The 27,217-nt window shown below is 42.1% G+C and overlaps 1 protein-coding gene across 2 annotated transcripts in view; it reads left to right on the forward strand.

The window, feature by feature from the left end:
* MSRA (methionine sulfoxide reductase A) overlaps nucleotides 1-27,217 on the forward strand; it is a 372,548-nt gene that overhangs the window by 236,095 nt on the left and 109,236 nt on the right. For both annotated transcript variants that reach the window (XM_079773103.1, XM_079773104.1), the window contains one exon: nucleotides 17,616-17,720. In XM_079773103.1, the coding sequence (XP_079629229.1) occupies nucleotides 17,616-17,720 (105 nt within the window). The remainder of the gene's footprint in view (nucleotides 1-17,615; nucleotides 17,721-27,217) is intronic.

Below are 27,217 nucleotides of genomic sequence, written 5' to 3' on the forward strand. Positions count from 1 at the left end.
CCTTGAAAACATTAGCCTAAGTGAAAGAAACCAGTCACAAAAGACCAAATAGTGTATGATTCTATGTATTTGAACAGTCCAGAGTATGGAACTCTCTAGAGACAGAAATGAGATGGATTAGTGGTTGCCCAGGACTGGAGGGGTGGGAGGGTTTGGATGACAAGAGCTAAAGGGTATGGATTGTTTCTGAAGTAATGAAAATGTTTCAAAATTGATTATGGTAATGGTTCTCCAACTCTGTGAATGTACTAAAAGCTATTTAATTGTATACTTTAAATGGGTTAATTGTATAATGTGTGAATTTTACCTCAATAAAGTTGTTACCAAAGAAGAAAGCATTTTCTACTGAAATAGCCAATCCTATCTAATAAAAGAGTAGTATGCAAATTGACTGTCACTCCAACACAAGATGGCTGCCCCCATGTGGTCAAAGATGGCTGCCCCCATGTGAACACAAGATGGCCACCACAAGATGGTCAGCAGGGGTGGGCAGTTGTGGGCAATCAGGCCAGCAGGGAAGGGCAGTTGTGGGGGGGACCAGGCCTTCAGGGGAGGGCAGTTGGACGGGACCAGGCCTGCAGGGGAGGGCAGTTGGGGGTGATCAGTCTAGCAGGGGAGGGCAGTTAGGGGTGACCGGGTCAGCAGGGGAGAGCAGTAGAGGGGGACCAGGCCTGCAGGGGAGGCCAGTTGAGGGGGGGAAGGCCTGCAGGGGAAGGCAATTGGGGGTGACCAGGCCTGCAGGGGAGGGCAGTTGGAGGGGACCAGGCCTGAAGGAGAGTAGTTGGGGGGGGGCAGGCTTGCAGGGGAGGGCAGTTTGGGGGGGACCAGGCCTGCAGGAGAGGGCAGTTGGTGGGGGGAGGACCAGGCCTGCAGGGGAGGGCAGTTGGGGGGGATCAGGCAGGCAGCGGAGGGCAGTTAGGGGCAATTGGGCCGGCAGGGGAGCAGTTAGGCATTGATCAAGCTGGCAGGCAGATGTGGTTAGGTGCAATCAGGCAGGCAGGCAGGAGAGCGGTTGGGAGCCAGCAGTCCTGGATTGTGAGTGGGATGTCCGACTGCCCGTTTAGGATCCCTACAGGATCGGGCTTAAACGGGCAGTCGAACATCCCTCAAGGGGTCCCAGATTGGAGAGGGTGCAGGCTGGGCTGAGGGACACCCCCCGTCCACCCCTCCCCCCCGTGCACAAATTTTGTGCACCGGGCCTCTAGTCCTACCTAATAAAAGAGTAATATGCAAATTGATCCTAACTCTTCTATACCCACAAGCCACGCCCACAAGCTACGCCCACCAGCCAATCAGGAGCAAATATGCAAATAAACTCAACCAAGATGGCTACAGCCACAGAGAGCAGGAGGGAGGCTTGGGTTTCCCCGGTAACAAAGGAAGCCAAGCTTTCCACCTGCCGTTGCTGGCCTAAGCCTCCACTCAAGGCTACAAAGTTTCAATTCTAGAAGGTAAACAAATCCAAACAGAAATGGCGGCAGCCACTGAGCTAGAAAGAGCAGGAGGCAAGGGTTGCCCCCAGCAATGGAGGAAGCAAAGCTTCTGCAGCCCTGGCTGGCCTAGGCCTCTGCTCTAGGCTACAAAGTTTCAATTATAGAAGACACACAAACCCCAAAAGAAATGGCTGCCGGCCACGGAGTGAGCAGGAGGCTTGGCTCCGCTCCAGGCTACAAAGTTTCAAGTGTAGAAGATACATAAATCCCAGATACCAGGGCCTCTGCTTGGGTCACCAGGGGGCATGGCCGGCCTGCAAACCACCACAGGCGCTTCACCCAGGCCGCCCCACACCCCAAGGGAACCCCCACCCTGATCCGGGATACCCTTCAGGGCAAACCAGCTGGCCCCCACCTGTGCACCAGGCCTCTAGCCTATCTAATAAAAGAGTAATATGCAGATTGACCATCACTCCAACACACAAGATGGCTGCCCCCATGTGGTCAAAGATCCTGCCCCCATGTGGACACAAGATGGCCGGCACAAGATGGCCAGCAGGGGAAGGCAGTTGGGAGGGACCAGGTCTGCAAGGGAGGGCAGTTGGGGGCAATCAAGCCTGCAGGAGAGGACAGTTAGGGGTGACCAGGCCAGCAGAGGAGGGAAGTTGGGGGTGACTGGGCCTGCAGGGAAGGGCAGTTGGGGGGGACCCAGGCCTGCAGGGAAGAGCAGTTAGGGGTGACCAGGCCTAAAGGGGAGGGCAGTTAGGGGCAAACACGCTGGCATGGGAGCAGTTAGGCATCAATCAGGCTGGCAGGGGAGTGGTTAGGGGGTGATCAGGCTGGCAGGCAGAAGTGGTTAGGGGCAATCAGGAAGACAGGCAGGCGAGCAGTTGGGAGCCAGCAGTCCTGTATTGTGAGAGGGATGTCCGACTGCCCGTTTAGGCCTGATCCTGGTGGGATCAGGCCTAAACGGGCAGTCGGACATCCCTCAAGGGGTCCCAGATTGGAGAGGGTGCAGGCTGGCCTGAGGGACACCCCCCATGCCCCTCCTCCCGTGCACGAATTTCATGCACCAGGCCTCTAGTAAATTATAATAGCTCTAAACTACTTAGTTTAAATTGTATTGCCAATTCTTATTTTCTCTTCTCCCTCTCTACTTATCCTCTCTGTCTCCTCTTTCACCTCCTCCTCCTTCTCTCCCTCTCTGTCATTGGAAATGTTGCATAACAAAGTTTAACTTATTTATTAAAAAGGATCAACATAATGAAAATTAATGGAGAACATTTACATGAACATGATTTTCCTATTTCCACCCTCATAGATAATTGTACACAAACAGACTGAGATGACACAACCTTGAGAATGTCAGTACTTGCTGACTAGCACACAGGCTTAGACTGATGATTTTGAGAAAGCAGGATCCTGAAACAATCCTGAAACAATAAGGGCAGTGAATGCAGGAGCAAGCAGACCATTTATAACATACTTTAGAAAAGGCTACTAGTATAGATAAGAAATGTTCTTTAAGATATGATTGCTGGCATGTGCCCCAGGGGAAAATGGTATCACATCTACACAATAGTCAGGTTCTATGGAGTGGCTTCTCTGTGGAGAATTCCACTTTATTCTCTGTGCCTGAGACCTTGACCCCACCCTGTGTGTGAAGTAGGAGCCTGCTTTGTGAAGGGGCGCTGATCAAGACGATGGCCATTATCGAGCTGGGATCCAAACATCTGAAGCTTATAACCAAGCACAATGGTGAAGGCTTCTTATCCATGTTTCTAATTATATATTTTTTCCTGCTTTTTAGATAAAGGGACAAAGAACTATGGGACTTATTTTTTCAGGTTTTACAGGCTGCTCTGAAGTATTCTTTTTAAGGTAGAGGGGTGCAGTTTTATCAATAGCAGTGCTGGGAACAGGGTGTGTTCTCCAAGATCATCCTCCTGTGCACAATGGCATGCAGATGTCAGGGATGCATTAGGAGCTGAAATAATGCATTTGTTATTTCTAATGAATAGTAATAATTCATAATTTGTACTAATCAAAAACCTTTCATCCACAAAAACCAACAAGCTTTACACACATTATCCTCTCACCAACCTCTGAAGTAAGTGTCTGGCGAGTACAATTATTCCTAATTTGCAGAAGGGCCAAGATAGAGAACATAGCACAGAAATAGTTACTGATGTTTCTGCAGCTTCAGATTTACATTTTGAAAGTCATTTGCACTTATTTTCATTAGTTATTTTGATGGTCAAGGAATATAATTTATACTGACCTACATAATGGATATCTCTACCAAGTGAAAACTATAAAATCAATTTTTCCAGATGTTTTTGATATTAACAGACCTGGAGAAGCTCATATTTGCCAGCACTATCACCATTTGGGGGTTAGATGTTCATTCTTTGCCCCATTGGTGTCCAGCCCAGTGGTCTCTGCAGGCCTAGGTGATGCAGGGCCCACAGTACATTCCAGTCTGTTCTCTGATCAGTGAATGACGGGTGTGCAGATGAGGGTAAACACAGAAGAGTGGGGACGCCATTTTAATCACTGTCTTTGCCTCCCAACACCCTCCCCACCTGAACAGCCCACACAGGGCTGCTTAAATTAATCTTGACATAATACAGCTTTTATCAACTCGCTTTCTTGCCACCAAATCTGTATTCTTGGTCCTGGAATTCAGGCCTCTCCACCAAAAACTAGAAAAGCAGATTGCTTCCAACTTCTCTGTGTAGTTTGTGGAGGAAAAGACTTGGATTTAATTTAACCAGCCTCTCTCACTCACACCCTTGGCAAAAAAAAAAATAAATAAATAGAGCTGACCCTTAATGCATTGAGCTTGCAGATTGTTTCTGAAGACAAAGGGAGGGAAAATCCAATTCTTAGTTCTAGGAGCTTTCTTAAACCTAACCCAGAAGACTTCCCTGAAAAGCCCAGCCAATTCAAATTATAGATGCAGACATTATATATACATAGGTACATACCTTGTATACTATATTGCATTAGTGTGTGTGTGTGTTCTCACACAAAAGGTTTCTCTTTGCTTGGAAAGGTTTCTTACAGGAGTTTCTATTCCAGTGAACCGTGTGAGATGCATCCGGACATTCTCTTAGGTTCCAGTGACACAATGCAGCCTACATTTTGTCATATAAAACCTGCTTATCATTATCAGCTGACTTCAGAGCCGCCTCCGTGTTTGTGGAAGGACTACTGTGTCCTTGTGAGCTCAGCACCTGAACCACTCCTTCATGTGGATTCCCAGTGAGGGCTGACTGCTGGCCGCAGGGCTGAGCAGTATCCTTGGCTCTAGATAGAGTGAATGGAGTAGAAAACTCTTATCTACTTCTTCTTTTGCATGATAATGAGTTCATTAGGGATACTGATCAAAGGAAGGATGAAAAAAAATAAAGGACGGTGAATCATTAAAAAGGAGAGGTTTGCAGAAACCTTGCTGTTTTTTAAACATAAATAAATGTACTTTCTTGTGCCAACCTTTGGATTTGGGGTCAATGTCTTTCTGATGGTGGGTCCTCCCCTTAGAGTGCCTCCTCTGTTCCTTCCTTGGCAGAGTGCGGGTTGAGTGCACAGTGTGGAGTAGACTTCCATCTGGATTCTGATTCTGCTCGTTATTGGTGTTGTGACATTGGTCATGCCATTTAACCTCTCTGTGCCTAATTGTGCTCATCTTTAAAATGGGTATAATAGTACCTTTCTTATCGGTTCTTCAGGAAGATTAAATAAGCTAATATATATAAAGTGCTTAGAGATATGGCTCATACAGAGTAAGTACTAAGTGTTTTTCTTTATTACTATCAATGATTTCCAGTTTTTGCTTCTTTAAAATCAAGGGGGAATTTAAACATGTGTGAAGCAACCTGAGCATTAAATTTATCTAGATTCTTATTTCTTCCTAATATTATTTTTCCTTTTCCTTTTTATTTGTAGTAAAGTACATCTAACGTAAAATTTACCAAGTTAACATCTTTTAAGTGTACACGTAGTATTAGGTTCATTCCCATTGTTGGGCAACCATCACCCCCATCCTTCTCCAGAACTCTTTTCATTTTGCAAAACTGAAACTCTATATCCATTAAACAACAACTCCTCATTCCTCCCTCTCCCAGACCTGACAATCACCCTTCCCAATCTTATTTGCCACACCTATTTTGATAGTATTTTTAAACAACTTTTTTTTAAATTGAGTTTTTCTAAAGCATTCGACTTTATTCTTAATAGAAATAAAACTATTTTCTTCACTGTGTGCTATTTAATTCAATTTTGTAATTACAATGTAAAGTGCAATTGGTCTAAACAGGCTTGGGAACAAACACAGCCAACTTGGTAACCGAGCCCTTGATGGGTAGGAGCAGAAGATGCAGGTGTACCAGATAGCACCTTGTGGGTTGTGGTGCTGTGGGCATCAGCACCATGTTTGCCAGAAGGAACGCTGCGGATCAGTTCATCTGGGCCATCATATCCACTCTGTGGTTTCCCTTCTCTGCACCATGGTGCTTGTCATTTTCATCATCTGAAACACCCGCATCCTCAGCTCTGGATATCTAAGTTGCACTCATTTTTCAGCCACCACTTCAGATGCACTTCCTCTGTGAGACCTTCCCTGTTCTCTTTCCTCCTTTTACCTGCACCTCTGCAATGGCTCCTAACACTTTCTGGCTTGTGCTGTTAGTTGAGTTCTTCAAAAGCAGGCTCTGTATCACGTGTCTTTAGATGTCTCCTATCATTGGTTTAGTGCCATTCATGTAGTCATGACTCAGTCTCACGTTTATTGAATTATCGCCTGGCCAAGATGGGACAGAGAGAATGAGAAGAGGAATCTAAGAATTGGAGCACTTTATAGTTAACAAAACCTGTGTGTGTGTGTGTGTGTGTGTGTGTGTGTGTGTGTGTGTGTGTGTGTATGTGTGTGTACTACTACAGTGTGTGTGTGTTTTGGGGCATTTTTATATGCCTTTATTTGCAGATGAGGAAACTGAGACTCACAAAAGTTAAGTAATTTATCCAAATTAATATCCTGACAGCACTGTCAGTGCTCATGGCCCATTTGGTTTTATTCCTCTGGGCATGTCTTTGGGCTCCTAAATTAACTACTGGTTGTCACCAAATATCTGCTAATCAAGCCCAATAAAATCAGAATACAGCTGAATTTGGATCTATAGACATCCATAGGCAGCAGTCATTTAGTGGTTACCTTTAGCTCCAAGGCTTATGAGGAGAGAGCATGATGTTACTGGGTCAATGACTAGGTTGGAGCCATGACCCAAATGACTGTGGTCTGCCACCTACTGCATGATCTTAACTAGGCAAATAATTTGACCTCATTGAGTCTTGGTTTTCTCATCTGTAAAATGGATGTAATAACAGATGGAGGTACTATGAAGACTTCATAGATAATTATTGCATATAAAAGTACTTTGTGATCTATAAAAGTATTACACAAATCTAAAATATTGTCATCATCCCAGACTTACAGAGTACTATTCCACTTAAGGCACAAAAAATCCAGTGCAGGGTTTGGGTTAATATGGAACAAGTTACATTAAGTCTCAAATTTGGATACTGGTGACAGCATAGGAGCCCCTTTGGGACATGCACCCTGCTAATGTGATATGCTTGGTCTTAGTGTCCTGGACTGATTAAATTTTGCTTAGAGCCTAATTTCCCTTCATAGGTTAAAATAGCTACAGGCAAAGGCGTGTAGTCTAGGTAAATGCTCCCCATTTTTGTTTTGGACTGCCTGAATGTCTGACAAGTATGAAATTGTCATGAGAGAGGTCTAGAGGCCAAGGGAGGCTATGGTAGAAAATAGTATTAAGAGTGCTGGGGTCATCCTCTCCTCTGAGTCCTCCCTATGTGCTACCCCTATGTGCTTCCACAGAACTCTGAACACATCCCTCTCCTAGCAGTAATGGCTATATCCTGTGAGTTTCCACTCACGTGTTTCTTTGCCCTCCTGGACTATGAGCTCCTTTTGGCCAGGAACTGTATTATTAATTGTTGTATTGGCTGCACCCAAACGAATGCCCAGGGCCAATGCTAGCTGCCCAATGAGTCCTTGTTGAACGAATCCCTCCGCTGGTGGTTGCTTTCTATTACAAGCCCCATCCAGAAGTGAAAATGAGGCAGGATGTTAAGGAAGCTATTTCGTCAATGTGATTGTATTGCTGTATTAATTGAATTAATTTAGGCCAGTGTTTTTCAACCTTTAAAAAATTATAGTTACCCTAGGGAGTCTTTTTAGCCATTTCTTTCCTAACTGTGTCCCCTGCCCCGATTAAAATTTAATATCACAGATACCCTATATATTAGGTTGTGTATGGTGGTCCTTTGGAGGGCCGTATCATTTTAACATGTAAGATGCTTTTGCCCCCCAAGAACCAATTCCCCCCCTCCCTTGGAAGTGCTACAACCCCATTGAGAATGCCAGAATTAGACTATATTTGACTAAATTTATAGAATCAGCTGATATTTTAAGAGTTTCTATTGTTATTTACACTGTCAATTATAAAATTAAAATAAAGCTTTGTTTGCTCATCTTGTTGACATGCTTTCAAGATAAGGCTGTTGGATTGATATATATATTTTTGGACCAAATAAGTGGTGCTTTTGGTACCGGATAGGTAGACAAAGCCAAGACTTTTCCCAGACTACCAACAGTATGTCGGCTTGAGGCTAAGTTTTGCACAAATCTAAATGCTTGGTTCATAGTTCCATTCTTCTCAAAAATATTTAAACTAAGCATAAAGTTATACTTATTGTTAATTAATTTAGGCAGCTAAATAAGTCAGAGCCATGCTTTCTGGCTGATCCTGCCAAGTCATTCCTGTTTGGGGTATCTTATATAATAAAAGTGTAGTATGCAAATTGTCCCCTCGACCTGAGTTCTTCCATAAGTTCGACCAGGGGGCAGGCTGGCTGGGGGAAGGTAGGTAGGCCCTGGTGCTGGCAGGTGTCTGGGGAAAGGGAGGGAGGCCCTGGCCAGTGGTAGCAGCAGGCAGCTGGGGGAAGGGAGGGAGTACCCAGCCAGTAGCCGGCAGCCGCTAGGGACCCTACCAGTGCACGAATTTCATGCACTGGGCCTCTAGTTTATAAATAATGTACCATGCAAATTGGGAGAATATGCTGCCACCACTTACACTTAAAAAGCAACTGTAATGTGGTTTATGTGCCAGATGAATAGGCAGTTATTATCCTTGGATGACTTGAAGTAGCTCTTCTGGCACCTCTGTATAAGCAGCCACAGTGTTAGCAAAGAGGAGCTCTAATTGGGGTGCCTTTTCTCCTCCATGTCATTAAGCATTGTGGATGGTTTTTGAAGAATATGAAAATACATCTGACTTGGTTTTAAAGACCTCTTTTGTTATCATGATTCCAGGAGTTCTCTAGCTATCTTTTCACTCTGATTTGAAACACACACACTTTTAGGAAAATCTGTCTTTGGCAGCTTGCCCAAAGAAACCCAATTTTGCTTGGAGAGCATTCCATATATTTCTGTTCATATTAACATGGACCTTAAATGGTTGACAGATTTTCATATAGTGAAGTTCCATTATGACCTGGCTTTCACTAGTACTATGTGATGTAGAGAGACTAGTGCGGATACATAGATTGCCAGTAAGTTCCCAAGTGCTTTCCCTTCAGTATCTATTATTTAGTGTTCTCCTCCATACTCTAAGATTGATAGGACAGATGTTCATATCCCCATTTTACAGATGAGAAACTGTGACTAAGAGAAGATAAGTGGCTTGTCTGGAAGATTATGCCCTCAGATATAGCTCTTCTGATCCAAAGTCAGTGCCCTTTATTTGGCCCATGAAGCTCTATACCTTTAGCCTTCTTGGGACTTGTTGTGGAGTGAGTAGACCCCAAAGGCACAGCCTGGACAAGAAGAAGGTAGATTTGCCTCAGTAAAGATGCAGCGTTCCAGCGGTTAGGGCATACCGACAATGGCATGGATGACTTGTGAAGTCGTGTGTGTCCCACCACTCGAGATGTTCATCTGGGTGTTGCAATGGTGTGAAACAATGTGGCATTTGGCTAGTTGATCTTTTGAGTCCCTTATAATCCTGAGACTTGATTTAAAAAATATTGTCTGGTTTCTCTTCCTTGGTATAGTTGTACTTACCAAATGCTTAATTTCATGGCTTCCTTTCCCAACTTTGCCTCAAAAGCATCCTTAAGGCTTTGTGAGGAGAATATGCCCAGGACTGACCCTAGGTCTCCAGTATCAGAACCCCAGTGTGGGTAAAGTTGGAGATGGGAGTATTTTTTTAAAGTTTCACGTTACTCTAAGACACAGGGTTGGGAACCACTCTTGTGTTGCCCACTAATAACAAGGTACAAGCAGGACTCATTTTTTACTTGGTGGTATAATTTAACAGCATCAAGGAGTCCTAGTTTCTTAGTGTGCAATGCCCTTTTAAATTTAAATCAGGCCATTTAATAAAACTGTGTTTGATCTCTCTGCTTCAAGGGTACCGTGATTCTCGACTTGGCAGGTTAGTTTTGCTAATACAATATCTCATAATTCCTGCCCATCTCATGGTCACATGGGAGCTGGTGCTGGTCTAGGAAATAGGCATTGATCAGCCCAGCCACATAAAACTTTTCATACACTTCATATTCTGGAAAAAAAAATCAACTCAAAAGCATGTGCAGGCCTGCCTCTAAAATCAGCAGGTTGGATACAGAAACTAGTAAGCTACTCACTCCTAGACTAGTTACCTACTAGTTAGCTTTGTAGCAGTAAGAAAGCTCTAGTAGCATGAAGGATTAATGGTTGTCATTTATTGTTTTCTTGAGCAATTTTCTTGATCAAGTCCTCAACTGTGTTGCTATCACCCCTTGGAGAGAATAATCTCGGAAGGATGTGTCTTTGTTAAATACACGCCAGAGGATTATAAATTCCCCACCATGTCTCCCATGGTGGACAAAAAAAAAAAAAAAATTACAATCACCCTAACAGTATTTGTTCTATTTTTCAATCAATAGGAAGCTTTTTAAAGCTTACATTTCTCTTTGGACATTTTAAGTGACTGATGAGACAAAAGAAAAAAAGCCAAGATAAAGTGACAGTATAGACACTCCTCAAATCCTATAATGAACTCCACAGGGCATCCAATTTTGATGTATTAGGACTTTTTTTTTTATATAATGAGTACATTGTTGGAAATCACATTTTCTACCTGCAGGAGCAGGAGATGAAACTGAGCTGACATCTTACCTCTTTGTAGTTAATTAGCAAGAGGAAAGCAGTGTTTTCAATCTCGTATGGGGAAGGGGCAGTATTAGTCATCCCCCACTCTGCCTCTTCTTTCACACACCTGGCTCTTTTGTGTGCTCTTTGATCTGGTTTAACAGTTTGGATGGGCCTTGTTGGCTGAGAAAGTTGAGGGGAGTTGAAGAATAGTTATTATTTAATGAAAAAATAACTATAGCTCACTTCTACCCACCATCTTGCCTGTAGGATCAATAAAATAGATCAGGTCCAGCAGGCATGGCTCTGTGGTTGAGCGTCTTCAACCTGTGAAGCAGGAGGTCGAGGTCGATTCCTGATCAGGGCACATGCCCAATTGCAGGCTTGATCCCAGTGTGGGACATGCAGGAGGTAGCCGATTAATGATTCTCTTTCATTACTGATGTTTCTCTCACTCTCTTTTCCTCTCTGAAATCAATAAAAATATATTTAAAAAATAGAATAGATCAGGTCCTTTTCTTTTAGAGAGAAGTTCCTTACCTGGACCCAGACTGCAGGCGGTTGGTTCCTAGGCTGCAAGTGTTCTTTGTTGTTACTATATTAACAGTCGTTACCATTGGATCCCCAGCACTTAGCACAATGCCTGGAATTTAGTAGGCACTCAGTAAATATTAATTAATTAATTAATAAGTAAAACAAAGTGTTGACCCATACAGTAAAGTGTTAAAGTTTCATCAATTATATCTGATATCTTCTTCTGGGTAGTAACTGTGTCCATAGTAAGACATGTGGTGAGGTTTGCATAGAATTCAGTGGTTAGGGACAGAAACAGAGCAGAGCGTGTAAGTATGATTCCATTTCGGGGACTGGTCCGCAGGCAGGTGAGCAGGGCTGGGGTCAGCATGGCCACTCATCCAGCTGAAGGGAAGTCGGTGGTCGAAAAATCCAGCACAAAGATCCCTCCAATCTGTGTGTATTTATGAATGTCAGATCATGTGCCCAGTCCTACTGAGTAGGCCACCTGCCTGCTCTCTCTTCTCTCCTCACCTGCCCGATGTAGCAAACATTAATCATGCTAACCTGGAAGAGTTGAAGATAACATTTCCCCCATGGGATGGAGAGCTATGACATAGGGCTTTTAAAACTTGGCTTATTTATCTTGGGGAGCTGTTTAAAAACACCTGGCTGCATATAGATGATTTGGCTCCTGAAAAACTCCCGAGGACTCCAGACTGCCCAATTTTTCTGACCCCAGAACACTCCCTTATGTCTCTTGTGGGATGTTTTGTCTTGTAAGGAATGACTGCTCATATCTACCCCATGAGGCCACACAGGGAAATGCCCAGGGAGAATGTTCATCCTTTCCATTTGTTTTTTCAAGATATTTTTGAACAACAATGTGAAAGCACTTATCATGCTGCTGTGAGTTGTTAATAGGCATGTTTGCACATCACATCTATTATGCTGTTTGCAAAAAGTTATGTGAAGAAACAGCTAGAAGTATTTTTAAGATATAGCCTTTTATTTCTGGAAGCGCCAGAAAGTATTTGCAGATTGGTTTCTGGAATCAAATTAGTCTGGCACATTGGTAAGTTCTGGGAGGCGTGGACACTCTGTAAGTGGTTTCTGGCCCCTTAATCCTTTTGATCATTTGCACTATGTATTTTTACACCAGCTCTTGTACTTTGGAGAAATAAAGTAAAGAAACTTAAAGGTGAGTTTGAAGAAGGCTTCTCCACACTTTGTTCATTCAGGTGGATCTTGAATTTTAATGGTAATAGTTTCTTTTAAACAACCAAGTTTTTTTCAAAACCTCTCCAAAAATAATGTCAGTGTTCAGATTATGTCTGAAAGTGTTTGCTGTTGAGTGGAAATCTTTCCTGACCCCTTATTGCTGCCGCAAAAGAAGAACCTAATCTTGGAAAAGTCTTGCCAGCCTGGATGTCAATTACCCCACAACTGTGACTTCTCACCTAGGCCACTGTCTGTGTTATGTTTTCTGTCACTTGGTGACTTCAGGTATCTGAAGCCTGGCTCAGAGTCATACAATGAGCCCCAGCCTCACCTCCCATTAAATCCTGGTTGGATCTTTGCTGGATCCTGTCACTTACTGGCTATGAGACATTGTGTGAAAAAGCTTGTGGAGAGGCCTTAGTTTCCTTATATGTAAAATGGGAGCACATCTCTCCTGTAAAGTTGTGAGCAATATATGTATGGCCATATTTATAGCAGCATTATTCACCATAGCCAAAAGGTGGAAGCAACCCAGTGTCCTTGGAGAGATGGATGGATAAACTAACTATGGTGTATACATTCAATGGAATATTATTTAGCCTTAACAAGAAAGGAAATTCTGACACGTTTCAACATGGATGAATCTTGAGGACATTATGCTAAGTGAAATAAGCCAGTCATACACAAAAATACTATATGATTCCAATTATATCAATTACCAAGGGTAGTTGAATTAAAGAGACAGAAGTAGAATGATGATTGCCTGGGGCTGAGAGGAGGAAGGAAATAGGGAGTTCGTTCTGGAGATGGATGGTGGTGATGGAAGCACAACAAGTGATTGCACTTAGTAGTACACTTAAATATGGTTAAATGGTAAATTTTATGTTATACTAGAGGCCCAGTACACAAAATTCGTGCACGTGGGGGGAGGGGGGGCCCCTCTGCCCAGCCTGCATCCTCTCCAATCTGGGATCCCTCTCAAAATCCAGGACTGCTGGCTCCCAACCACTTGCCTGCCTGCCTGCCTGATTGCCCCTAACCACTTCTGCCTGCCAGCCTGATCACCCCCTAACCACTCCCTTGCCAGCCTGATTGATGCCTAACTGCTCCCCTACTGGCCTGGTCACCCCTAACTGCCCTCCCCTGCTGGCCCGGTCACCCCTAACTGCCCTCCCCTGTAGGCCTGGTCACCCCTAACTGCCCTCCCTTGCAAGCCTGGTCCCCCCCAACTGCCCTCCCCTGCAGGCCTGGTGCCCCCCAACTGCCCTTCCCTGCAGGCCTGGGTCCCCCCCAACTGCCCTCTCCTGCGGGCCTGGTTCCCCACAACTGCCCTCCCCTGCTGGCCATCTTGTGGCGGCCATCTTGTGTCCACATGGGGGCGGCCATATTGTGTGTTGGAGTGACGGTCAATTTGCATATTAGGCTTTTATTATATAGGATGTATTTTCCACAATAGAAAAATTTGTTGTAAGCATGAAAGAATATCAAGTAGGGAAAGTGCCTGCCATTTTATCAGCATTCAGTAAGAAGTAACAGCTTTTACTAGGGTTGGGGCATTGTATTCTAATGGTTACATGATATTTCATCCTGTGGCTCTACCATAATTTGCTTCTTTTTGTTTGTTTGTTTGACTTATGGGTTACTTATAATACTCCACCATTGTAATGATGATGGAGTGAATTTTCTGTGTGTACATGTCTCTTTTCCATTGTTTGGAGTTATAGCTTTGAGATCTATTTCCTGGATCACTTAGGGTGAATTAATCTTAATCTGTGTGGCTTTTTCTGCATATGCCAACGGGGTTTCACAAGGGTGTAGTCACAGCACCAGCCAAGGGAGAGTGCCAGTTCTAGAGCTCCTCATCAGTACTAAGGGCACTTTTAAGCAGTTTTACAAAATGTAATAAGTAAGAGATGGTATCTTAATATTGCAATATGCATTTATTTCCTTTTATCACTAAAAGTGGTGAGCATGATTTAGTCTTGATTTACGTTTATATCTTTCTATGTGTGATTACATCTTTTGCCTATTTCTAGTGTGGTTTCTATGCCTTTCTTATAAATATATTTGTCATGTTGGCAACATATTGTTGCCATTTTTAATATTCTTAGGGCTTTACTTCTTAGTAGTTAAATAATTTCTTTAAACATTTCAAAATATAAAATAGTAATATTTTAAAGTAGATCAAAAGTGGTTTTACAATAACATGATTATTATACTTAATATATCATCTTCCTATAATTTCCTCATTTTTCTTTTCATATCTGTTAGCATAAAATCTGTCTAAATGCTTAACTGACATGACTATAGTATTTGAATTAAAATTATGTAGGCTCACCAATTAATAAAATATTAATAATGCAATATAAAAAAGGCATTACAAAAATTAGAAAAATAAAAAATTAAAATAATTAATAAACATGACTTTTAACTAACTAATAATTAAATTTATTAAAAATAAAATAATAGAATACTATATTCTAGCTATAAATTGATAATGATAAAAAGCATTGTAATAGTGACTGAGACTGGCCCTCATATATGCTGCCAATGGCAACTTGACATTAGATATCAAGAAACTTAAAAACGTTTATATACATCGATTTAGAAATTCCACAAATATATGGCTTGAGACAGCCTCAAAAATGTGAAAAGATATGTATATTCATAGATAAAAACAGGATGCAGTCTAAATGCCCAATGACAGGGAATGATTGAATAAGTAATAATAGCACAACCCTCTTTGGAGTGTTATATAGTCACTATAAATGGTATTTTTTAAAAACTTCAGTGATATGGGGAAATACTCACAACATGCTGGTAAGTGAATAAAGCCTGATGCAGTGATTATACTAAAACAAGTTATATGTGGCGGTGTGTGTGTGTGTGTGTGTGTGTGTGTGTGTGCGCGCGCGCGCACAGGCGCGTGCACGCATATCTGGTACATATCCAGAAAGAGATGAGTAAAAAATATTGATAGTACTTATAAGGGAGGAGTATAGATGATTTTCATTTTCTTTTTTATACTTCTCCACATTTTCTAAGCTTCATACTGTTTGCAAACTATTGTCCCTATAATCAAACAAATTTAAATATGAAAGAAGATAAAATATAATGAATAGATATTTTTCCTTTTCTGGATTCATGTTCACTTTGCTCTCTTTGCTTTGATGTGTTAGACAGAATCCTGGAAAAAGTCAGAAGGTATTTTTTCAGGTTATGGTCCAGAAATTTGCTAGATATTTGACTTAGTGCAAATCTAACTTATACGTCTCTCAGTGTTTGTATTTGTAGAATGGGGAGCTTTACCTTCGCTGCTTACACCATAAGATGGTTGTGAGAATGAAGGTGGGACTACCAACAAATATGAAAACAGGGTTACAAATTGAGGTGTAAGTTCAAGGGATTCCTGGAACCAGTGAGGTTTGATAATGAGTTAGGACTCACTGAGAGATGTTATTCTCAGTTACAGATTATTTTGGGCAAATCAACCAAAGTAAGAGATGCATAGAGCAGAAACCTAAAGGTTCCAGTGCAAAGCCTCTGTGTCCTGTCACATGCAGTGAGGGTGTTACTCGCCCATGTGTTACTTTCTGGCATCCATGTATGACCATATGCAGAGAGTATGGCCAACCAGGAAACTGGTGAAAGCTTTGGTGTCCAGAGTTTTTATTGGGGCTTCATTACATAGGCATGATAGATAGATTGATTGATTGTCCGTAGCATGGAACTCTGTCTGTGTCATCCCCACCCTCAGTCATATGGTTGGTCTTTAGCCCTCACCTTAACATTGTTGGGTATAGGCAACCTTATCCTAAGATTTGAGGAGCTGCTCAATCTTAAGATTCGCAGTCTCCATCTTAAGACTGTTGGTGTGGGACCTCCACCCTAAAGAATAACACTTCTACCAGAGAAATAGATTACCATAACCTAGAGGCCTATGCAAAGGTCAGATAGCTCTTTAGGTGAGGCTAAATGTCTTATTACACATGAAAGGATTGAAGAGAGATGGACAACAAAGTTAAATATGGAGATGATGTTTATATGGACATTTCTATTATCTACTTCTAGAGGCCTGGTGCACGAATTCGTGCACCAGTGGGGGCCCTTGGCCTGGCCTGCGGGATCAGGCCAAAACCAGCTCTCTGACATCCCCTGAGGGTCCTGGATTGGGAGAGGGAACAGGCCAGCCTAGGGACACCACACCAAGGGACCCCACCGGTGCATGATCAGGGCCAGGAAGGGACCATGGGAGGCTCCAGGGTGTATTCGGCCTGTCTCACTCAGTCCCAATTGGCTGGACCCCAGCAGCAAGCTAACCTACCGATCGGAGCATCTGCCCCCTGGTGGTCAGTGCATGACATAGTGAGTGGTTGAGCGGCCTTAGCATATCATTAGCATATTATACTTTTATTGGTTGAACGGCCAATCAGACGACTGGACACTTAGCATATTAGGCTTTTATTATATAGGATGTCCTAACACTGTAAAATAAGGAAGGGTATGAATTCTGTAGGTGTAAGTGATACTGCAAATATCCTTTTCACGGATCCACAGAATCTTGGAGACCACCTTTGAGAATGGGCGCAGGTGCTGGAGACAGACATTTGCTACAGTAGTTGTTTACCACATAGACAAAGTGGGCTGAGAAAGCACTTCCTGCCCCACTGGGTATCTGAACCTGACCTTGCCTCAGTGTTAACAGCTCAGCAAATTGTTCCTCTGTTAATGAATTTATCTAACATGAACAAGTTATAGGTCTGCATTTTACAAGTTTCTCTATTTGGCACCATCTCTCTCTGAATTGCAGCTGAGCTTACTGCATACAGCAAGGCATGATGATAAAAATAAATCAACTCATTCCCCTTTGCAGGGTTTCAAATCTCAAGCACTATGTCAGAGGGGATCCATAAGGTTTCATAAGGGTGAAATTGGAAAAATGAAAACTCGAGCTTGTTTTCTTGTGAAATTTGAAAAAAGATAGAGCACAGTGGAGAATTCAGCATCGTCAGGAAGGTTGATAAATGACAACTGTATGCTTTTAGGGGAAAATAACCAGTGACAGAGACTTAGAACAAAACCTCAGCTAAAGCACAATTATGCTCCCACGCTTCCTTCAAAGGGAAGGATGTTAGCCTTGGTCTAGTGGGTTGTTGTTTTTTAATAAATAACTTGTAATAAATTGATGCTGTCAGTGAATTTTGGTTGTACATTCTGTTTCTTTCAAGGAAAAACTGGGCATGCCGAAGTAGTCCGGGTGGTGTACCAGCCAGAGCGCATCAGCTTTGAGGAGCTGCTCAAGGTCTTCTGGGAGAATCATGACCCGACCCAAGGTAGATGAGTGAGCCAGTATTTAATTATCTTACTAATTACAGCTGGGATAATTAGTGTTTGAGCTGCATGGAAGAGATGAACCTTGAAATCACACAGGAGCTCAAGAATATGATTGCAGACATTTATTGACGGAGAAGAGGAGGGGCTGGGGAGAAAAAGGGTGAGAGAATAAAGGCGCAGCCACAGTCGGTGCCCCTCCCCCCTTTACAGCTGTCAGGGGTGGGAAAATTCCCACAGAGAAAGATGCCAGACAATAGAGGTTCGTTCACCTTTATTATTGCATTATTCCTCCTTAATGCAGTCTTTTGTCTACAAAATTAAAGTGTCTTTTAGCAGCTCCAAAGTTTTCTGATTTATGGTTCCTTTATTTTCCTGAATGTAGCCTTTCTCATCTTTTGACATTATTGGCTATGTGTTTTTTAATGTCTGTGGGTGATAAAAAAAGAAAAAAGAACATAAAGGTAAAATGCAGTATTCAGTAGCTCCACAATGCTTTCATTATTTAAATATTTCATTTGTTTTCTGTGAAATTTGTTATATGGAGATATTAATATATTTGTGTTATAAACAATGGTGGCCAGAAATTTTATTTGAATGTACACACAAGCAAAAATCCCATGTTGGCAAATATTATTATAATATTCAATAATGGAGCCATTTCCAGATCTCATCTAACAGCCTTATGATCACTGCTTTGGCAATGGGATGATCTGATATTATGAGGCTTATAAGCTGAAAAGTCCTATATGATTTTCATAAACCCTGTTCATTTAGCAATCAGTATATTTATAAAAAAAAAATGCTTTCCTTTAGTGTCAGGTTTTTGTGTAACGGGTATGCTGTGTTGGCAGTTTCCTGGTGAATGGATGTCTTTTTCCACATGCTCATTGTGCTTTGTGCTGGAACCTTAATGTGATTCAACAGCAGAGGCTGGTGGGTCCTGGTTCTGAGAACCTCCCAATGTCAGTGTGATTTGCCAAAGGGTGAAGGTCAGAGCTAAGACAAGAGTAACAAATTGATAAATGAACCAGCGTAAGGCAAGCCCAGGATCCAGGCAAACCCACCAGAGTGGGTGAAGGCCTAGGAAGGAGGCCAAGAACCAGTTTTCCATTTTAGTGAAGTGTGGTTAGACATGGGGGGATGAGTCCCTGGTGGGAGAGCAATGATGTAGGGGACAGGGGCAGTGGAGGACTAGTAGGGCAAGAATACTATAATCAGAAGGTTCAGGTGTCACCCCAATGTGGACTACCAGCCTCCCTTCATATCAAGTGAGACAGGCTCAGTGGCAGCTGTGCCTGATGAGCTCTTAAAGGTGATTGCTATGAGCAGCCATTCAGCCATTTGCTTCTCAAAGCCAAGGGTCAGGGAAGGATGCTGAGAACCCCAAAATTCTCAATTGGAGACACATTCCAGGAGCCCAGTAAGCCTGAAGTCATGTAGGAACAGTCTCCTATAGATCCCTGAGGTTGGGTATGCACCCTTTGGCCAGGCCAACCATAATGCCATTATCTGAAAGAATCACCTTATGCTTAGCCCTGGTGAAATTTTGAAAAGGGTGAAGTCTGTTATCCACTTTTCTCTCCTTATTTCTCTTAACTTCTTACCAATTTTATCATACTTTTACCAGTACACCTCAGACAATTAGGTCACTAGTACTGGCCCCTGAATCTCATGGAGGAATTCTACTTTAGAAAAGAATCTTAAAAGAACCTCTTGGTCTTCCATCCCACATATTAAATTTATCTCAACTGTGCCTTAGCCCTTTTTGAAATCATTTGTTTACTATCTAATTTGTTAGGGATGCAATAACAGAGTACCTAAGTCTGGGTGGCTTAACCAACAGAAACTTTTCTCACAGTTCTGAAGGCTGAAAGTCAGAGATGAAGGTGTTGGCAGGGTTGGTTTTACCCTGCCTGTCTTCTATTTATCTTTACACTGTCTTCTCTGTGTGCATCTGTATTCTAATCTCCTCTTACTATAATAGCATCACTCAGATTTAATTAGGGCCCACCCAAATGACCTTATTTAATCTTTTTTTTATGTTTTTGTTTTTTTATTATTGATTTCAGAGAGGAAGTGAGAGGGACAGAGAGATAGAAACACCAATGATGAGAGAGAATCATTGATTGGCTGCCTCCTGCATGCCCCACACTGGGGATCGAGCCCAAAACTTGGGCGTGTGCCCTGACTGGGAATCAAACCATGACCTCCTGGTTCTTAGGTCGACACTCAACCACTGAGCCACTCATCTGGGCTGGCCTCATTTAGTCTTAATCTTTAATGACTATCTCCCAATATGGTTATGTTTTGAGGTACTGGAGGTTAGGATTTAAAATTATGATTTGTGGGTACTAGGAAAATACAATATAGCTCATAACACTAGTAGTATACCATATTGGTTGGTGTGCTATTCTTCTTGGGGTATTTTTATTCTAACTGGGTTGCATAGACTGGAAAAGACTTTAGAGGTCATCTTGTTAAACTTTAGCTTTAGTTCTATAAGCCAAAAAATGAAATTGGGGTTTAAGGACCATGGGATTTGATTGTTGAGTGACATTTTTACACTGATATTTGGGCAAATTGCACACCTAGGAGGAGAGTTTCTCTGCCCTTTCATACATTTGATCCTGCTTAGAATAGTGCTTGATGCAATATACACAGTCACTCATAGTAAATCACAAGATATCTGATCTTCCCACATTATTATTAGAATTACCTTTTTGGATAGTTCAGTGTGATGGGCCATGGTAACAATCGTTCTCTGCCTTGCAAGGTTTCCCATGAACCTTCTGGAAAAAAAGACCAAATGAATGATCACATGACCCAGGTCTGGCCAATCACAGTATCTTTTCCTGTTGTCAACAATGTTTGGTCCAAAGAACAGTTATGTGACCCAAGCAGGACCAATTGGAGTCCTTCCCTAGGACTCTTGATGAGAGAAACTAGTGTTCTCACTTTACTGGGGTGCCAAGGTGATGGTGCACTGAGCATGGAAAGAGTCTGTTCACAGGATAAGCAAGTGAGGAAGATGAGCAGAGACACTGAGAAGTGAGAGTTGGGAAGAGAGAACCTTCAGGAGACTTGAGGCCCTGAGATTTCATGCTCCTACAGTTCTTCCTTCAATTCTGAGAGTTCTCCTTGTAGCATTCCAAGAAGTGAGGGTTAATACATATCCTCCTCTTTCCTCTGTTTTACTAAAGCTAGTTTGTTGGGTTTCTACTACTTGCAATAACAAAAATCCTGAATAATCCCCCTATTCAGCTTAATCATTGTGCTCATTATATTCAATAACTATTAGCTAACCATGTTCATTTGGCTCTATAAATTAGAGGTCTAAAGCCATTTTGTTAATAGTTTTACCATTGACTCAGACATTGACTGGAGGACACAAAAAATTGTTTCTTCAAGACTGGTTAGTGGTTTGATTAAAAGGTTCCCTGGTAATTCAGAATTCAGAATTGGGTTTAAGATTTGGGATCTATGACCTAAGACCATATCATATCCATATCCTCCCTCAATATTTCTGAATTACTATGAAAGATATTAATTAACAACATGTATCTTGTTTCTACTCTGTTAGCTAGGTACTGTGCTAGGTGGTGCTAAATCACTAAGTGGTCAGGAATAAGTAGAAGTATGGTTAATGCATAGGGAAAAATGTATTCCTAAAGGAAGAACATTGTTTAATCTCAATGTACTGGAATCAAGTGAGCATTCAGATAAATGTCTATAAGACCATAGACCAAAATATTAACCTGAAATCATTAAAACAAACATGTGTTAAAACTGGAACATTAAAAGCAAAGAAACATAAGTTTAGAATAATCTTGGTATCAATGGATTAACTATGTCTAGGGAGCCCTGATGTCCTAAAACATATCTTCACCTCTAATTTTTCTGAGGTAAGAATTTGAAGCTCACTTCCTGAATGATGGGCATATATATATGGTAATGTTGCAGGAGATAGCTGGGCTGCACATGAACTTGACACTCTGACCACAGCCTCTCAATTCTCTACTTGACGTCCCATGGTGACTCTTGTCATGTTTCTTAGTGAAAAGTGGCACAGAAAAGAAAAGCATCCCTTTGAGCAGATGAGGTAAATAGAGACATTTAAGACTGAGTGCTCTGACTCAGAAAATGGACATTTCGGAGGCAACAAGTGGCATGTTGGATTTGGTGGAGACTCTGGTCTGTGAAGCAATAGGTTCTTTTCCAGAAACAAGAGTGACTCCTAAAACTGCCTAAGGAATGGTCTTGCCTTTACCAGAATTGCTTGTCACCAGAAAGACAAAACTTGAGTAAAAGTGGAGAAGGCATTGACCTTTGATGTGAAGCTGTACCCAGGAAACACACAATTCTCCACAGAACTATGACTCAAGAGAAATGTGTTTTAATTAGCATGTTGAAAGACTTTAGTACCTTGTTTATAAAATCATTAGGGATTTGAAGGGGCCACTTAAATGTTTTAGTTATAATTTACTTCATTTTGTGGGAAAAGCAGTCTTCCTGAATATTTGCAGAGGTGGGATTCTTGCTAATGTCAAGTGTCTACTGTAGAAGAAAAAGCAGGAATTTGAGCTTAATTAAAGTCAGCTTTATTAACTCGGGTATTCATGACATAGATTAGACAGAGAATACCCTGCATGTTCTTCACTGCTTCCAAGTACTAAAGGCGGCTCTCACAGTCTCCATCCTGATGGAAAAGGAGGGAGTCCCCATGTCTCCCCTTTTGAAGGGAGCAAAGCCCATAAGAGAACTATTAGAAAGTGTAGGCTTCTAAAGATATAGGTGGGGCCAGACACCTATAATTCCACAGCCAATATGCAGTGAGTCCTGAGAGAGTACCACTCAATGGATTAGTGTTGTGTGGAGTAGCAGACCTAATGGCATCATTATACATTTGGCCAGTAAATAGGGTAGACTTTTCTATTAATTTACCAATTACCACAAAATCTGTACTTTTGCCAGAGCTTTCAGATAGCACTGTTTAAGCTACTATGTCCTAGTCTGTCTTTTTTATTAATTGGAGAAATAAAGTTCCTCCAGGCTTCTAAGGGTAGACTGGGCATGCTCATTCTTGACCACACGGTCCCCAAGCTCCTCTGGTCTCCAGGCAACGTGTCAGAACCTGAGATTTATATTTGGGTTCTGGCCCCAGCTGGATCTCTTCCCAATCTTGCAACCTTGGCCAAAACAATTATTCATTCTAAACCTATGGTTTCAGAAAAAGGGATACTAATGTTTATATAGCTTACTTCATGGGCCATCATTAGAATTAAAATAATCTGAAAATAACTTAAAAATGGTTAAGTACCATGCAAATGACAGGCATTGTTATGTTCTCAATACAACACAATTTCACCAGGTCTATTTATTTTTATATCCACGTTGCTAAATGTTTTCATGGAGCTCCCTGTGATATAGTTGGGCCCTTAGTACATTTTTTAAAGCAAATATATTAAAATGCGACTATGGATTTAATCACACTTTAAACTGAATGCCTATTTTATTAACCAACACAATGTCCCCCTACCTCTGGAAAATGGAAATTCTTACACACATAATGTGTCCTATAGCCTCTACCATACCTGCAGTGCAGGTGGATTATGTACCTCTTGCAGTAGCTCCAGGCCTTCCTGGTGAACTGTGGCTGCAGGTGGGGGCTGCTCCAGAGCACTACTGAAGGAGCAATGGCCTCCCTGCAGAGGCCTTCTGGTTGAAACTAGGCGTTGAACCCATATCAGTTTCCCTACTTCTGTAGTATTGGAATTTTAGCTGAATATGCTTCTACTCATAACAACTAAATATCCCGGAAGCCTTATGGCTAAGTATGTGTCAAATTCTGACTCCCCGGCCATGACTACAAGTGATGGTACACAACTTCTGGGTTGTGTGCACTGAGAGGAAGGGATGTTCTCTTCCTCCTCCTCCCTTCCCACAGGTTGCATGTGCTGGTAGTGGTGAACCGTATGGACCACTGGGATGGGGGCTTTACACTTGTAATTGAGGTATTACAAGATAGAAGGCTCCAGAGTTACCATCCCAGGCTGGATTCTATACAAGAACTGTCTTCTTTAAGCTACTGTTATTTTGGTTTATTTTAGGCCTTTTTATTTTCTACAACAGATGAAACTATATCCATACTAAAATAGCCTTCAACTCTAAGCTGATGAACTCCCAGTCACTCCTCTGAAGATCTTAATTAAAATGTTCCCCAATTAAATGTCTTTAATGAAATCTGTTAAGCAGTTAAGAGTATGGACTCTGGGGTTAGAGGAGATACGGCTTTAATTGGGTATGCCACGTGCTAGCTGTGTGGCCTGGGAAAGTTACACAGCCTTGCCAAGTCTTGTTTCTCTCTACCACCACTTGGCCACTGCGTCCTAGTTGTATTGTTTCTTATCTGGCTGCTACAAGTAGCTTCATAACTGATCCTTCTTGTCCTTTCCCAACCCTTTCTCCATAATGACCTGTTAAAGACACAAAACAAAGTATGTCCCTCTCCTGCTTAAAGCACAGGGCTCGTTGTCTGTTTTCTTCGGGACAATAATACAGACTCTTTACCCTGGTCAGCATGGCCAGGGATTAGCTGCTTGGTGCCTACTTCTCCAATGTTTTTATCCCTCCCCAGCCCTTACACAGCATTTCTGTTACTGTGGCCTTTGTACACAAGCACTGTCTTGCCTTGGAGCCTGCACCTACTGTTCTATCTGCCCATAGCTCTTGGCCTGACTGGCTCCTTCCTTTTCTTCAGCTCAAAATGTTCTGTCCTCAGAGAGGTCTTCCCCGATCTACCTGAACGAAAGTATTTTTCCTCATCCCCACTCCCAGGTTTCTCACTGCACTCTCCTTCCTGCCTAACATTTATTACAGGTACAATAATTTGTCTGCTAACTTGTTTATTAACTATCTCTTCTTCTAGAAAGTAAGCTTCATGTTAAATACTAGAGGCTGGTTGCACGATATTCGTGCAAGAATAGGCCTTCCTTCCCCTTGCTTCACTCCCAGCTGCCCGGAAGCCAGCAAGTCCCCGCTCTCCGGCTGCCCGCCCGGGAGCCAGCAAGTCCTTGCTTCTGTCTGGAGCACCGCTCCTGTAGCTCCCTCCGCCACCCCCCTTCCCCTCATAGCAGGTGTCACGCCCCTCTAGGCTGCTTCACACCTGCATATGCAAATTAACCTCCATATTTGTTGGGTTAATTTGCATACTCACTCTGATTGGCTGTGGGTATAGCGGAGTGATGGATAATTTGCATACTCACTCTGATTGGCTGTGGGCATAGCAGAGTGATGGTTAATTTGCATATTTCTCTTTTATTAGGTAAGAAGATTTTTCTCATTGAAAAATTAATGTGTGAGTCTCACTTTCCCCATCAGTAAAACAGTTCCTGCCCCATGAGTGTGTGTCAGGATGTAGGAGGGAATGCTCCTTCTTGAACCCCAGTATTTCTCCACTTTTTCTCTATGATCTTCCCCCAGAAGATGTCCTCAATACTCCTGATCATCCTCTACTTGGTTTATACCCTTTATCCTCAATTGACTCCTCAGTGCCTCTTTTCCTCTCATACCTCCATCCCCTCCCACAGTGAGCTCCCAGTGGTCCTCTGAAAGCTTTGTCAGGCCTGCCCAGTGGGCCACACTATCTGTGGTGTTAGGTCTCATGGGGCCCCAGGACCATACACCCGGCCTGGTGGTAGCCCTCAGATCCATGAGTAGGGAATTAATGTGTCTCCTCAGCCCTTGGTTGGAACTAGAGACCCCCAAGGACTCTCTTCCACTCAGTGCCCTTTGATCCCACATATCCCCTTCTCCTCTCCCCACTAAGCATCACTTTAGGTGGATTGTTCTCATGAGGCCCCCAGAGAATCAGGGGTGGGTTCGTCCACTCCATTTTGAGCAGGTTTGCTTCCTAACCTCTTTCCAGGTGCACAGTAGAGAAGGGAGCTCACCTCCCCCGCCTTGCTCTCTACTGGGAAACATTAATTGGAGAGAGAAAAATCCTATTTTCCTTGTTTCTCATCAAGTTGGCATCAATTAAGAGTGGTGTTCATATACTTGAACTCGCCAAATTAATATCTGAACTTTGTTGTGCTGACCCTTTTAAGTTAGTTTTTTAGATAAGTCACCAATTTTGAAGGAGTATCTTTTTTTTTAGACCATGTACAAGGAATCCATCATCTGCAAATAATTAGACAGTAGAAATTATATTGTATTGCTAATGAGCAGATGTGCATACTTATAGTGGAAGAACAGCTGCACACATATAAAATGCAAAACGACCCAAACCCGGCATTATGAATTCTAAAAGGGACTCCATTCTTTTAAGAATTTCAGAAACAGAAAAAAATGAAACAAAGAATTTAAGCGACATTTTTCTTTATTAATTGTTCTCTGAGTTGCACTTTTCCCTGCATAACATTATCATACATGTACATAGTATCTTTGCTATTTGCAAATGTGCTATTTGCACTTTCAAATCCCTCTTTCATATAATACTATAGAGCTTATATTTAACATTTTTTCTTTGCATTTCTAGTACTGTAAGGGTTTAAGGGTTTGGTGCCTCCCTTACAGAGAAAAGACCCCTCCTGGGTGTTTTCTCTGGGCTGGGCATGGTGCTAAGTGCTTACATCCACGTGGTCCCATTTGATCCTTAAAGTCACCTGTGAACAGATGGTCTTAGACCCATTTTACAGATGAATAAACAGGCCCAGAAAGGTGAAGTGATTTGCCATGAGCCAATTAGTACTGATGGGACAGAGCTGGGATTTGGACCTAAGGGCACAATTCCAAAACTCGTGTTCTTTCCATATGTGGTACATGATCCCACGTTGTTACACAATTCTATTAGCCAAAAGAAAAAACAAACAAACCCATGGCTGGAAATAGTAGCACATTATCCATCAAAGAGTGTCTGTCCTTATAAGCTCCTCATAATTCTGTTAAGGATTTTCAAGACAAAGTTCAAATAGGCTTTTGAAAACTTTTAGCCAGGAAGAATTCCACATATTTTAGGTAGGAATTGTTAGATTGTTTAAAATTTGAATAAGTTTCTAAAATGATATAAAAATCAATAAAAAGACATGAAGTCAGAAGAATTGTATTACTTCACACAAAATAGTTCTAAATTAGAGAAAAATCAGAGCTGATAGCACTGACAGGAGCTAGAACTTCCAGGTGCTGGAAATGGTCAGGTTATTTAGGTCAACTTTCTCATCAAAACCAACTGAAAATGTTGGATAAGATATAAAAATATATTAAACGTGTCACATCAAAGAGCTTACAAAATGATTAGGAATTACCAGGTAAAATTTGCCAGACTAAAACACCATTGTTCTAGGGAATTTGCCAATCACAAAAAAGTTGAATTTGGGGGGACTTATTAAGGGTATAGAGCAGTGGTTCTCAACCTTTCTAATGCCGTGACCCTTTAATATAGTTCCTCATGTTGTGGTGACCCCCAACCATAAAATTATTTTCGTTGCTACTTCATAAC

Source organism: Cnephaeus nilssonii (genome assembly GCF_951640355.1).
Source record: "Cnephaeus nilssonii genome assembly, chromosome: 5".
In the NCBI taxonomy this organism is placed as follows: Eukaryota; Metazoa; Chordata; class Mammalia; order Chiroptera; family Vespertilionidae; genus Cnephaeus; species Cnephaeus nilssonii.